Source organism: Convolutriloba macropyga, chromosome 9, assembly GCF_964194025.1.
Source record: "Convolutriloba macropyga chromosome 9, txConMacr16.3, whole genome shotgun sequence".
Lineage (NCBI taxonomy): Eukaryota > Metazoa > Xenacoelomorpha > Acoela > Convolutidae > Convolutriloba > Convolutriloba macropyga.
Genome location: NC_134476.1, coordinates 38,160,067 through 38,176,120, shown reverse-complemented (window position 1 = coordinate 38,176,120; position 16,054 = coordinate 38,160,067). Strand labels below are relative to the sequence as shown.

The 16,054-nt window shown below is 33.9% G+C and overlaps 1 protein-coding gene across 1 annotated transcript in view; it reads left to right on the top strand.

The window, feature by feature from the left end:
- The window catches only part of LOC142346211 (uncharacterized), a 136,690-nt gene that overhangs the window by 59,216 nt on the left and 61,420 nt on the right, over positions 1 to 16,054 (top strand). Inside the window, exon 10 of the mRNA XM_075398724.1 lies at positions 941 to 1,034. Within this exon, the coding sequence (XP_075254839.1) occupies positions 941 to 1,034 (94 nt within the window). The remainder of the gene's footprint in view (positions 1 to 940; positions 1,035 to 16,054) is intronic.

Here is a 16,054-nt window from a genome sequence, read left to right as displayed (position 1 = left end):
TGTAGAAAAAAATAGTAAATACTTAACGAGAGATTGCGAAGAAAAAGTTGCGTAAAATTGCAAAATTAGCAAAAAACTACGGTTGGTGTGGTTTTTTTATTAATAGTTACCTTTTCCTGTATACAACATTGGGATACTGAGATTGTTTATTCTTGATTAAAAGTCTTAGTCATATCGAAATCTTCATCCCATCATTTTTTCTTTTGCTCCGCCCTTGTTAGTGTTATTTTCCCATTTTTTCTTTTTGTAATTTGAAATAGCTGTAAGTTGTCTGTGTACTCCCTGATCAATGGGTTGTCATCCGCAAGAAAGATAAAAAGTTTGAAAAACTGCTCCATCTCATTGGGTGACAACTAAAACAAGAGTAGCTCCCCCTACAATCATCTATTTAGGTCGAATAAATATGTGCCATTTTGATTACAATCTAGCATCACTTGAAATTATTATTTGTTGTTGTCCCTCCCAGAGTCCTTCCTTTGTCCCTGCAAATAGTGTTTAGCCTATTCCTAGCCTTATTAAAGAGGCTCTTGTGACCGTGAAAAATCTTTGACGTGAAAAAGGCTTACCCTATTAGGGGGCCTTCTACCCAAAGAGAAGAGGTAATTAATTCTCAACTATTTCATTTTGACTCAACTGTGTCTATAGTAAGAGCATTAAAAAGTTTGGAAAAGGCCCAGAGCTGGGGGGAATAGGTTAATCATTTTAGTGTCTCGACATTGAAAATAATCGGGTAAACTGCAAGCAAACAATCACACCTATGCTAACTGATGAGTAAAAAAATAAAGGCGACAAATGTAAACATAGTTCTATCTCTAATATTCTTTAGGCGCTATCTTTAAGAACCAAGGTTTTTGATCTACTATTTACGAATGGCTAAAGTTTGGAAGATGCGATTTCTGATTGACGGTTTTAGATTGAGATTTTGTGTTTGTGTTTGTAGTCAACGAGATCTTTGTGATTCCATGGAATGGTGAAGAGGAGTACTCCAAGCTTCAGTTCTCAATGACAGTTTTGGAGCAGGAAAATGATTCCAAGTTAGTGCAAAACTGTTTAAATTTATTCAGGTTTACTTTAGAAACAACCCCTTGAATCTTATTGCGTTGCGTTGAACGGTTCAAGCTTTTTGCGAGAGTTATCTTGAATTAATGAATGAATTAATTGATTCCTTGTAGTGATATATTATCTGCCATATTGTCTTCATAATATCTATATTATTAATAGCCGCCCTCATCTTCTCAGCCGGCTATTATTGCGGACGTATTTTTTTTTTTTTTTACTTCGTCAAACTTTTTTTCGCTTTACCATTTTGCCGCTTTTTCGACATTTTGCGTGAAATCTTTTTGACTTCTCTAGGCTAGTTTCTCTCTTCTCTCATTCTGCTAAAAGTGAATTTGAACATCAGTTGCTAAGCAAAGCAATTCAAAATGAACAGAGTCGGTATAAAAAATTGAAGTCAGAAATAGAAACGGGATAAACCCATAAAGCCCAATTTTAGATGCCCGCTATTTGAACGTCGTTCCTATAAGTCTTAGTTACCACCTCTAATGCTTATTGGTGTTGATAGTAGCCCCCTGTAGCCTCTCTCTAAGAAACAGAAGTATGTTCAACTACGAAATGCCATCAAAATAAATCGGACTTAAAAAATATTTTTGTACAAAAATCTTTTTTTTTTCAATATATTCTATTCGTTCAATCCCAATCATGCTTATTGGAATCAACGGCGGCTATTTTCCGGCAATCTGCCGGGTATGTTCTATATTAAGTGCCACATTGTCTACATAACTGCAAAAGCCGGGAAAAAAGAAAACACGGGGCAGAAAGGACACTACATGAGGCCTTCAAACGAGCTGTTCAAGCTCTTTGGAAGAAGCCGATTGAGAGGTCTTTAAAAATCTGCGAACCTGCAAAATTAGAATCCATCATAACTGTAGTTATAAAATTAAATATCCAAAGTTTTGTTAACTAAGCTTACAGCTAAAAATTGATTCAGATGATCATGATTCATTTTGGATGTTTTCCTTAAGTCTCCGGAAATCAGACTATTTTTCCGTGAAAACATTGTAATCTTTCAATATTTTGGTTCTTGGACACTTTTCTGCTATTTGCTTTTGTTTTGTCCAAATAAGAAGTTTAAATGAGATACTTCACTTAATGCTGTATGGTTACCCGGAATATTCGTAACCTGAAAAAGTTTGGGACAGATAATTTATCGTGAAATTCCATAATGACACTGATAGTTTCAATTTTCCGACGATAAAAGATGGTTGTAAGAATACCATTCTGAATTGCTTTAATTCTTTTTAAATGGAGTTGTGAAGAGTTCACATACGCAAGGAGTCGGTACTCAATAATTGGTTTTCCATACACTTTATAGAACTTCATCAAGTATGAGCGATAGAAAAAATTACGTGCTTCATACATGATTTCATTGAATTTAGCTATTTTGCTACACACTGAATCAACAAGACTTCGAAATGAATTTTTGCTGTCTATGGTGACCCCTGAATATGAAAAACATTCAACAGTATCAATAAATTTTCCAATCAAGGAGATTTTGAAGAACTTAGATGGTCTCACAAAAGGAAGAAATTTATATGCTTTTGGATCTAGAGTAAGTTTTTTAGTCTTACATCATCTCTCTAATTTTAACAGGCTGACTTCAGTAGCTATTTTTTTCTTCAGTTTTAATCTGATGTATAAATAGCAGTATCATCCTCAATAAGAACTAAATCTCTAGATGTCAACCAAGTGTTAATGACTTTGAATAAATAAAAAACAACAGTAGTCCAAGAACTGAGCAGCCCTCAAGCACAATTGCGTCAATTGTCAACAAATTTGAGGATTGTCAATTCTTAACCAATTAGGTTCATTTTCTGAGATAAATAACTGTTTGTTTGGCCTTTCGAACCATACATTAGATTTTTTTCATGAATGTTTTGAATGATTTACACTCGAAAGTCTGAAAGACTATGAAACAAGGGAAAGGGTATGCTAGGTTTTTCCTAGCGTTTGCTTCTACAATAATATCCACCAAATTAGTAATAGCATGATAACAAATCCAGTTTTTTCTGAATATGTACTGATCAACGGACAAAAGATTGTTTGTCCAAAAATTTAGGCATTTTATTAAAAATCAATTTATCGAAAACCTTATTGATAGCTGGTACAAGAATTATTGTTTGATATCCGATAGGATCAAAACAGGTCCTTTTTCAGAATTGCTTCAATTGGTTTTCTAAACAACTTGGGAAAGTTGACATGTAAATGATGTTACAGCAGCACGCAGGAATGTCTACCCGTCACTGGAGAAGCTAATTGCTACAATTTCAGACTTAAACTATTATGGTCAACTGCGTTTTCAGTTGATAATTTTTGTGACATCTGATGATTTTGGTAACATCCCTCTCATCAGTTTGGTAGAAAACAAACGACGACAAACTGTTTTGTTGTTCGTTATAATTTTGTTCCTGCTTTGTAAAAGGGCTTCTTGCCAGCTTTTATGGAAATTGTCTTAGAAACATTCACATTATAGTCTCTTGAAAGGTTTTTCTGGAATGATACGCATTCGAGATTTTCTCATCGTAAAATTGTTTTTGTTATTCCAATTTCCGTCGCTACTTCAGTTCTCATTGCTTTGTATGGTGTTTCACCCTGCTCAGATGTTTTCGGTTTGTGACTCTCAAGCAAAATATCTGGTTTTTCAATTAGTTTTTTGAAAGAATTGTTCACCCAAGATTTTCTCAACTCAACGTATAGGGAAAACCGATCCAATACATTTATTATCTTTTTGTCAATTTCCTCAACCAAGATTTATTTTAGCTTTTTCAGCTCTTAATCAAACACAAAAAGCGTTTTCAAGGTGAATATCTTTTTTTCTTTCCTTTTTAAATTTCCGAATGTCCAATTTTTCATCGGATTAAGCAGATATTGATTAAATATCAAGGTCACACAGTATGGCACAGCGATCACTTAATCCGCATGCAAGATTTCAACAGATACCAAATTTTCTTTGCCTCTAATGAATTTATCAACACAAGTTGATCTTTTCATTTTCTAGATTTGGTTTGTTTTTAACTATAGTTGATGAGAGGGTAACAGTTCTTGGTACCAGTTTTTCAACGCATTTTTTGTTGATAAAGTGTCCATGGTAAAGTCGCCAAACAATGCTATTTTTGTTGATTTTCTTCAGTGTTTCTTTTGAATATTCCATTTCCGTTTTACATGTCGTTGCATGTCGTTTTACATGTCGTTATAAACAACACAAAAAAACTTGCAAAATTTTCTTTTTCCTTCAATTAGGTGCTCAAAATTGCGGAAAAGCCTGTTCATATTATATGCCGTTTCTCAGATCCATTCAAACGCCATCCCTCTTGGATTGATTCGAATTGCTGTAAGTTTATCTTGATATCCGTCAATTTTGTGAAGACCCAAATTGTCATTATCTTACATGTTTTTTTTGCAAAGTGAGCTGATTCCTTGTATTCGAGATAAACTCTCAGTAAAAATACATAGTTGGTCATGATGCTTTCTCAGAGATTACACATTTAACTGAGGTTATTGAGTTGATGCGACAGTTGTGTTAGCTGTGCCTCCATCGTTTTTTTTCTTTAGCGGCCCAAGTCGAATTTTCATCATGAATATGCATTTTGGACCGAGAGAACGGGTTTTAATGCTTTGTTCAAGTTTTCCAGATCCATTTGATCATCAAAATTTTTATATAATTGCCTGAAAATCTTGCCCGAGGTGTTTTCGGGAGTTTTAGCACTTTCTTTTCGCAGCGTCTTATCTACTTGTAAAATGTGTTATATGTCTCAAATCACCTTTAAAGTTAAACTATGCACCGTTTTTATTCCTTTTTTGGTTCTTCAGCAGTATTGGAGCCTTGTTTTGAAAATTTTCGTCCGCGTCTTTCACTTCATCAAAATTTTGTTTCCTGACGCTACTGTCAGGTTTTGCCATCAAAACTTAAGCAAACCATTTTTTGTAGTTGTAACCATGCCCGGACACCTTGCATAGTCAACTAATCCCATATCACGCTTTTTTAGTCTCTCCGTTATGAAGATGGTTACCATAAATCGGGTTCCGGGGGTCTTTCAAAAACTTTTTTCGACCCCAAATTTGTTTCGACCCCCAATTTTATTTCTAACTGAAAAAAATTGACTTTTACCGTGCAATTTGCGTTTTTACTCACGGTACCTAGTGAATGCCTGGCCTGTAATTCGTATTTTTTCACTCTTGAACAAAGAAGACCTCGTTGAAGAAACTTAAAACATCTTTGGTAAGATCGCCATCAACTGATGGTAAATTTTGGATTATAATACAATCTTTTGCAGAATAACGTTCTATATCGTTTTCTTTTTGTTCAGGATGTTATACAGTACTGGTTAGGGAATCAATGTGACGTTTTTTCTTGTAGGTATGTTACAAGCTCCAATAGAAAGCTATAAAGTTTTTTTGCATACGCTTTTTTCGTTTCTTGTAAATAAATATTCTTTTAAGTTGGTGGCCATTTAAGTTGGTGGCCACCAACTTAAAAGAATATTTATTTACAAGAAACGAAAAAAGCGTATGCAAAAAAACTTTATAGCTTTCTATTGGAGCTTGTAGCATACCTACAAGAAAAAACGTCACATTGATTCCCTAACCAGTACTGTATAACATCCTGAACAAAAAGAAAACGATATAGAACGTTATTCTGCAAAAGATTGTATTATAATCCAAAATTTACCATCAGTTGATGGCACAATTCTTTCACACAACACACAATTCTTTCATTCTGTACAGTTGCTTCTTGACCTTCATTTTTTAAACACTTTCTTATGCATTGCTAGTTTTAAACGTTAGCACAATAGTTCTTTTTAAGCAACAGATTCTGTAACATAGTTCTAATTGTAAATATCAATAATTGTAAATTACTCCTGTAAATATCCTCCTGTAATATATTCCAATCATGATGATGACTGCAGAAAAGTTTAATAGTTATTCAAAAGCGGATCTTTATAAAATTTATTGCGAACTTTATCAAAAATTAGAGGAGAAGGACAGTCTCATCGCCGAGCATGTGGTAACCGTGAGTGAATTCCTTAAAAAATCGACACAGGTAACAACTAATTCAGCTATTATAACACCAACGATTAACACGAGTGCAAAAAATGACGTTTTTATTCGAAAGTTTGAAACATTAGAGATCGAGGAGAAAACAGAAAATTTGTTAATTGGTAGTAGTATAATCAAACACCTGGCAAGAGATCGGACATTTCCTCAGGACTGCAGTATACATGCTTACCCAGGCTCGACAACAAAGGAGAAATTGCAATTATTACAGGGTTACGATCAAAAAAAGATGAAAACAGTTATTTTACAGGATGGGACCAATGCTATTCTAAAACAAAAAAGTGATCATTTAGAAACATTATTCTCAGATTACAAAGATCTTGTCTCTGCAATACAGGAAAAGTTCAGCCCAGAATCATTGGTATTGATGGAAGTGCCTCCTTTAAAAAAATTGCCGAAAAACGAACAGACAAACAACAAAATTTATGAATTCAATGAAAAACTGCGAGAGTATATTACACAAGAAAACACTGAAAAAATCAAAATACTTCCTGTGTGCAACATGTTGAGTCAAATGGCAAATTACAACGCTCTCTTTTATGATGACATACATTTTAATTTTCAGCAGGGAATTCCGTTTATTAAAAACGCAGTTTTAAGTCATTTTCTTTTAACTTCTTGTAATCTTGTTCGATTACAACCTTTGCAATATTCTCAAAGTGCATACGTGAGTAGGGCTAACACTTACAAACCATGGAGACAAACATATCGTTATACAAATGGATTTTAGCTGCAGTTTCTGTTGTTTTTAAGCTATTTTGCAACGTGTAATGATTTATAATCAGATATAACCAAAAATGGCAGGTATTCGACTCATAGTTATACTATGTATACTACTCACATCTTCCGATAGTATTTCAGAATCTTTTTACAGTCTTCCTTATGCATCTCGAATACCTTCATTCAAAGGAATCTGTAACAGCAAACAATGTGCTTCACCATCCAAATTCAACTTTTCCTTTTTCTTGGTTGTTATATGGTATCTTCTACTAAAAAGTGGTGATATCGAAATAAACCCTGGACCAGTTCTGCCATATGCACTTATGATGAAAAAGTTAAAATTATTTGATTCCAGAATAAAAATTCTACATCAAAACGCCAGAAGTTTAGCAGGACAACATCTGCTGTTGAAAGAACTCATTCAAGACATTGGTTACAACTGCATATATGCGTTTAGTGAAACATGGTTGTCACAAAACCATCCGGAAGAATTTTGGCATATAGATAAGCAAAACTTTGACTGTTTTCGAAAAGATCGCATCCAAACAACAAAAACAAAAGGTGGTGGTATTATCATGTACATTCCAAAATTATTAAAACCTCGTCTCCGCGATGATCTCAACTGCTTTCCGGATACAATTTTTGAAAGTTTATGGGTTGAGTTGAGCATACAAAAAAAGAAATGCGTTTTGAATTTATCATACTGTCCGGAAAAAAAACTTGTTAAGATGTTTTTGGAAAAATTGGTCCTGGGAATTGATCTTGCTATGGCTGAAGGAAAATCTGTCATACTTGCTGGAGACTACAATTTAAACTATTTTGCAAAGCGCGACAGAAGTCTGCTGCAATCTGTAATTTCTCCATATGACCTTAAACCAACGAATAATGACACAGCTACAAGAATGATTAACTCTTCTTCAACACTTATCGATTATATCATAACAGACGATTTCGAAACTGGCATAGTAGCGGATACGATTTTGAAAACTGATCATTTTGCAACAATCACAGTTCTTAAATCTGTGATGCTAAAATCAAAAACTACAAAGAAAAAGTTTTTTGACAAAAAAAAATATTCAGCCATAGCATTCCAAAATTTTATTAAAAATTCAGACTGGAGACACTTTTACGGTGCAGTGACAGGAGATATGATGTTATTAGAATTTCAAAAAATTATTGAAAGAGCATTAGCACTACATGCTCCAATTAAAACCTGTTATATTAGAACAGATAAACCAAAATTCTTGCTTCAAGAAAAATGGTTATGTGAGGAAACAAAAAGACAGTTTTCAAGAATTAGCGATGATGAAACTAAAAATGATTTAATCCGTCAAAAAGAAAAACAACTTCTTTCAAGTTTTATGGAGTTAAACAGTGAAAAAGCCAGATGGAAATTCATTCAAGATCTTCGTAATAAAGAAAAGACTCAAGCAAGAATTCAATCTTTATTAAACAGTTTTGGTGATAAGATAACAAAGCCCATGGAAATCGCAAATCTTCTAAATTACAGATTTTCGACTCTAGGAGAGTTTATTGGCTTGCAACAAACAAACAACATTCCTCCTAAAACTGCTCCGAGAAAGTGTTTCAATTTCCGATATATAACAACCAAGGAAACAAATGTGCTCATAGATTCTTTGAATACAAGTAAACCAGTCGGTCCTTCAAAAATACCAGCTTGGGCAATAAAAGATGCTAAAGCAGCGCTAGCGGAACCACTATGTTATCTCATTAATCAATTCATTACAGAAAGAAAATTTCCAGAAGATCTTAAAAAAGCTCGTATAACTCCACTCTTCAAAAAAGGGAATCCCGAAGACCCACTCAATTATAGACCTATTTCTGTCACTTCTGCTTTGTCAAAAATTTTTGAAAAGGCGTTCAGTTCACAAATCACAAGTTTCCTCGAAAGGGAGCAATTATTGTCGGCTAGTCAATTTGGTTATAGAAAACAAATTTCAACAATTGATGCTATCCTGAAATCGACAGAACAAATAAGATTAGAACTCAACAAGAAAAAAAATGTTACAGGGGCGTTTTTAGATCTTTCAAAGGCTTTTGATTCTATAAACCACAAAATACTGTTACGGAGACCAGAAAATATAGGTTTCGACGAACATGCTACCAATTTAGTAGAGAATTATTTGAGTAAAAGAACGCAAAGAGTTGTTCTGAATGGAATTGAATCGGACTGGATAAATTTGAAGAGAGGAGTTCCACAAGGTACTATTTTAGGACCTCTATTATTTAACATTTACGTCAACGATTTAGCAAAGATTGTTGAAGAGGATTGCACGGTTGTACAGTACGCAGACGACACTTTTCTTTTTACATCCGACACTGACGAAATATCGGCAAAAACAAAACTTGAACATAACATCTCAAAAATTATTGATTTTTTTGCAAAGTCCCAGTTAGTAGTGAACAAACAAAAAACAGAATATATTGTGTTCAGCACCAGGAAGAGGTTAACAAATACTTTTCTGAATGTTGACAATGAAAGAATAGCAGAATCAAATAGTGTGAAGTATCTTGGCGTAATTATAGACAGCAAACTAAAATTTGATGGAGAAGTGAAAAAGATTCTTCAGAGAATGGCTTGTGGAATAAAAGTTTTGAATACACTAAGTAAAAGTTTACCACAGAAAACGAAAGTCTTATTACTTAATGCAATAGTAATAAGTCATCTACATTATTCCGCTCTAATTCTGATAGGGTTGCAAAAGTCATTACTCACAACTTTAGAAAAACAATTGAATTGGGGAATAAGATCCATTTTTAATAGGAGAAAATACGATCGGTCTACAGATCTCAAACTTCGCAACAAAATACTACCAGTTTCTTTTTTCTTGAAATATCGTTGCTCAAAATATTTTATTCGCTTACTCAGCAACGATCTTCCAGCGTATAAAATTGAACCTCTCTCTACCATGAGAATAAAACAACATGACAGGTCAAAAAAAGTAACTTTCGATATAAGAAAGAACAATAAGTTTTTAACTGATTCTTTTATTGCACAAGCCATTCCAATTTATAATAGTCTGCCTTCTAATATTAGACTGAAAACAACATCGAGAGCTTCCTTAAAAAAACAACTGAAAGAATATTTTTCGAAAGAATTTTTGAAGGACCCAAAAGTAACTGATATTAAAGATGACATTGAGAGCATTAGATTTTAATTTTAATTTTTAATCTTCACGATGTACATATAAAATTGTGAGAACATTTTATGTTCGCATTTTAGGCCATTTTTTAATAATGTAAGGTGAAATTTTTAGTTAAGTAATTTAATGATTTTATAATTTTACATAATGTTATATTCTTAACTTTACATTGCCTCTTTTACCATTTGCTTTTTATACTTATGTGTACCAGAGGAAATTAACAATGTTCTTATTTTTTTCATTTAAAGTTCAAAATTCAAGATTCTCATGCAGTGTCTGAAACATAATTAAGCCATTCTAATCGATCCTGGTGTTCTTTAAATTGCAGCAACAGTTTGAACATTAAAGTGACCTGGAAAATAAAATCCAATGGTGAGACCGATATTTTCCCTTTTCCCTGATTTCCCATCTTCCGTGAACAAAATTTTTGGTTTCTTGTGCATAAGGTAACAAAATAAATATTTTTTTTTGGATTGATATTGGTTTCTATGACTCAATAATTTTTTTTGTGAGTTTATGTTTATGGTAGTTTTCGATTTTAGTTTGAAGAAATAAAATTAATCAATCACCCAGCAACAATCCATCTGAATGGTGGTCCACATAATCTGCTCTCTGGAATTTGAACCCACCCAATGGGGTATTGTAATAGTTATTTTGTATTGACGAGGTTAGAGGAGCACTCAGAGTTACGCTGCAGTTTGAAAGTTTAATTCACTATTGTTTCATTATGGGTGGCCAATATATGTAGTAAGTCGCTTATACAAATAGTGTAAATTACCCGCCAAAGCTTCATCTGGATGTGCGAAATTAGCTCGAAGTTAGCGCATGCGCTTTCTCACTTTTCGCTTTTGGAGTCATGCTGAAACCCCTCCTTTCGAGCTAGGTTTCACCAAGGAGATATGTACAAAATTCTGAATGTTTTCATATTCCAAGCGATTTGGTCAGGATATATGCAGGCACGTTTTCTGTTAAATATGACAGTTCAAGTTTCTCGTTTTCTAGCAGTTCTCACACAAAGTGCCGTAGCAAATTGTTTAGGTTTTCCATGATGCATAGAATGCTTACTCAGGGCAATACAATCCTGATTATCCACAAGTTTTCCGAGGTAATATACATAAAATTCCTCAGTCCTCTAGAATTCCACTTAGGTAGATGGCTTCTTTACTTGCTCGCTTCAACAACAGAGTTACATTTTGCTTTAGTTGATGTTGCTACAGTCTTTTGGGCCTTACAAACCCAACTTTTTGCTCCAGACGACTCACTTAACTTAAAAAAACCTGAAGTAGTCTTCCTGTTATCTATGTTCCCTGCTCAATCAGCATCAGAAACACTCAACAAATCCAGAGCTTGAGACTTACGGAAAGTTAAAGTCTGATTTATTGTCACTCTTTAGTATCTAAGAACACGCTTGGCCGCTTTCCATTGAACTTCTCCCGGATTTTCGACAATTGAGCTTAAAGCATTAGCAGCAAACCTCGAAAGTTTTTCATTCTAAGTTTTCCTCAGTCCCCTCCTGAGGACAGTCGTTTTTTTGAAAGTTTGCATCTTTCCTCTAATGGCTCTAATGGCGTACCAACTGGCTGGCAGTCGTTCTTTTCAAAAATTTCTAAAATCTTTTTAATGTATTTCTGTTGGTCAATTTTTGTTTCCTATGAATTCCTCTCAATTTTCCTTCCTGAGAACCACGTCAAATCTGAATAGTCACTTATTGTAAATTTATTGAAAACTTCACAATGAAACCAATCACAAATTTTCGGAAAGGCTACAAACTATTAAGTCACCTACCCGCAGACAGAGAAGGCCAATTTTTTTTCGCCCTGCCTTTTTATAAACAAACCTTCATCATGAAATGAGTTAACGAAACTTAGTATAATTAAGAAAGCCTTCAAGGTAAAAAACCAGTTCTTCCAGAGTGTTTCAAACCATACAGACTCTTTTTAAATGTACAAACAAAGGGTTCTCCGTTTTCCTCTAAAAGTTCAAACCTTTAGGTTGTTCAATGACTACATGTTCTTCAATTGGAACATTTAAATAAGCAGTTTTTATGTCCATTTGTTTTAATAAATAATCGTTAGAAATAGCCAGACACATCGAAATTCTAATGGTCGAAAGTCTAGTTGTGGTCTGTCGAAGTGAGTAACTCTCATATCAATCTTTTCTGAAAACTTGGCTAACACCCTCTTGCAACAAAACGAGCTTTTAAGCGACGTTTTGTACCATCAGGACCATATTTCAAAGCAAAATGCCATCTATTGCCTACTGGTTTTTTATCACCTTTCACTAAGGACCAAACATTCATTCTTCATTGCCTTGAAGCAGTTTGGGTTTGCAAAGCCTCATCAACATTTTTGGAAATAAAGGATCGATAGTGAGTTGACTCAAAAAGGAACTTCATTTGAATCGTCATCAATGTCTTCGACTTAATTTGGTGTTTTAATTTGTATGAATTAAAATTCATTTTCATTAAAATTTACGTTTCTCGAATTTCGGCTTTTGCGTTCTCCTTTTTCATCCTCAAACCCATTCAAGTAGCTCTTACTATTATCAGAAATTCAAAAGAGAAATAGCGTTTTTTGATGTTTGATCGAATTTTTTGCGAAACCTTTTTGAAAAAGTTTGACGAAAGATAAATTACGTTTTTCATTGTACATCTTTTCTCAGGAGTTGAATGCAAAAGCATATTTTTGACGTAAAAAGCCATGTTCAAAGCATATTTCCAATTTTTTTGTCCAAGCAAGCGTTATTCAGGAAAAATTCCCTTTTTTGATAATTGATCGAATATTTTGCGAAACGATTTCAAAATGCATAAATGCCGCACAACCAAAAAAATTGACAAAAGATAAGTTACGTTTTTTATTGTACATCATTTCTCAGGAGCTGAATGCAAAAGCATGTTTTTGACGTAAAAAGCCATGTTCAAAGCATATTTCCAATTTTTTTTTGTCCAAGCAAGCGTTATTCAAGAAACAGCGAGCCATAGAAACAAACGTTTCCTAACTTCTTTCAATTTTTCAATTTTCGTGTGGAGTATATGGAGCAGAGTTTCAAAACGAATTCTTTGGTTCCTACAAAAGCGTTTAAACTCATTTGAAATTTTTTCTCCACCTTCATCAAAAACTCAAGTGCCTGGTTTACCAACATCAGTACAAAACTGTTTAAACTTATCCAAGAAACATAAAGTAAACTTTTGAAAAACGACTGAACCCATCTACAAATCCAATGGCATAACATTGGCATCAACAGCTTCAGGAGAAATTTTTCCTAAGACATCTGTTTGCACAATGTCCAAAATTGCTTTTGCTCTTGTCATGCAATCTTTGGGAACAGGCTGTTTTTTCGACCTATTCAATTCACAAACTTCACAACTCAATTATCAAATCACTGATTTCATACCCTCAACAAATTCTAAGAGACGTTTCAATTCAAAAAAATGTTAGGTTCGATCTTTTCATGCCACATTGTAAACTCTCAACTTTAAAGCAATTTTCATTAGAACAAAGAAAAGTTTTCCACACAATCATTTTCAACTTGGAAAGTAAACGAGTTTTTTTAAATTAAAAACAAGTGTAAGTTTTTCACCGAAAGAAATATCAACACCAGCCTCTGTAAGTTTTGAAATAGAAATTAAGTTTTTTGAGTTATCAGTTACGAATAAAGCATCTATTAGAACATTTTTTCTTCATTGCTATTTTTAGCGAAAAACAACATCCGCTTTTCCTAATATTGAACAGTGCTTTTTGTTAGCATTGTGAATTATGCCAGAAAAGTTTTCATCCAAGTTAGCTAGTACTTTTATCTTTAATCATGCAGTTTGTTGCGCAAGAGTCAATGATAAAATCTTGATGTTAAACACGATTCTCACTCGAGAAGAATCTAAAATTTTCCTCTTCCTGCTCTTTCAGAACTAAATTTTGAACTTATTTCGAACTAGTTTTTCATTCACTTTTCATTGAATGGGATTCAAATTTTTTGTGAAAAAATTTTTTGGCAAAACTTTTTTGCACTTAAAATATGTTTTTTTTTTGGCATCATCGTTGTTAGGTTCTTCATGTAGTGTACAAAATATTGCAATTTGATCCTTCTTGTGACAATTAAAACAAGTTCGATCATTGGCAAAGAAAACGGATTCTGATTTATCTAGTCAGATTCTGGTGTCTTTCGTTGCGTTTCTCACTTTGAAAATTAATAAAATCACGTTTAATTTCGTTTAATTTCATCCAAGGTTTTTTTTTGACCATAGTTTACCAGAGTGTGAACACTTTCAGATTCTCGAGGAAGTTCCCTCAAAATTATCGAGACAAACATTTTTTTTTTCATTTATTGACTCATCAACCTCGGAAAGGTTTAACTACATTCCCTTGGCTCTAGTAGTATAGTCTACTATATTTTAGTTACTGTTTTTTTTCTCAACTTTGTTAAATCAGATATCAGTTTTTCTAAACGCGGTCTCTCAAAACTTTTCAACCTCTTACACAACACGCTCCAAGTGCATTCCAAATGGCCATCTATTTTTCGCCAAAAATCTCCTCTCCCTTTCTATCGGCTTCGTCAATTTGCTCCTGTGAGGGTTGTCCATCAGCGTAGGTATTAGCTCCATATATCCTACAGTGCCGTCAAGAGTTTTATTCAACTTCAAAGCATACATTCGCGCCTCAAAATGTTCAGAAAAATAGACAAAGTATTCTTCTTTGCCGCTAAAGAAAACTTTATCAATCGTTTTGCAATTCATGTTTAAGGTGGTGAACTCTTGTTATGTGTTAACAAAAATTTGAACTGAAAGTTTAAACGTTCAACCAAGTAAGAAAATTAAAATTTATAATTTTATCGCACACTCTTTCAAACAAACGACTTAGACCACCAAATTAAAGAACAGCAAAGAGGTCTTTTCTTATTTAGACCTTCAACAAATATAATCAATTTTAAAAAGAAAACAAATTTAAATCAAAACATCTTAAATTTAAAAGCAAAAGTGAACTCAGATGTTGGAAGCACACAAAGTAGAAACGTTTATAAAACGTTAAACTCTTGACCGCCAAACAATCTTTATTTATAAAACTTTTTCAGTTTTACTTCAAACTTAAATCAAAGCGGAGTCTGCATAAATTTGTCTTTAAACAAAGTAATTTTTATAGAAAGAAGAGCTTCTGAAAGAGAAGCTAAATGAAAAATTGTGTCTAGTTAGTATAAAAGATGACCCATTTTGTTTGAGATTGTAGTATCCTTGACAAAGTTGGAGTGCACATTGACCAATAAAGCCACTGATTCCCCCACTGCGACTAACACTAACTTAGACTTTTCTCTTACGCTTGGGCCAACTTTCGCAATATTTTTCAAGCAAGCCTTCTATACATCATGTTTCACTAAGCTTTTACTATGCTCAATTGTTTTGTAGATCTGCATATGTTTCAAATATTGTACACAATGTTACACGCCCTGCAGGGACTCTGACCAAAATCGCTTTTACAAATCGATTTATCTTTTAAGAAACGGACTCTTTTAAATCGACCCTTTTTCGTTTCACTCGACCTTTTTTTTGTTAAATTACGACTGATGTTCGTACACCATTAATCAAGCTTTGACGCGCGCTGGAGTCTTAAACTTTATAAATATCTGGCATAAAATATTTAGACAAATAAACAGTTTCAAAGTGTTTAACTCTCTCTCTCTCTCTCTCTCTCTCTGTCTCTCTCTGCTCTCTGTCTCTCTCTCTCTCTCTCTCTCTCTCTCTCTCTCTCTTTGTGTATGTCTGTCTGTTTGTCTTCTCTTTCTCTATCTTTTTCTCGCTCTCTCTATCTTTTTTCTCTCTATGTGCCTTTATCTTCCTCCCTCTCTCTCTCTCTCCATTTCTCTCTCTCTCTCTCTCGCTCTCTCTTTCTCTGTATCTGTCTTTGTCTCTGAAGAATACTGTTTTGTCCAGGGCTCTCTCTCTCTCTCTCTCTCTCTCTCTTTGTCACTCTGTCAAGCAGACCACCCCTATGCTTCTCTTGTCTTCTGTCTCTCGTGGCAGTTTTCTGGGCCTATGACCTGTTGACGAGATTTTAGGAGCACGCAGAATT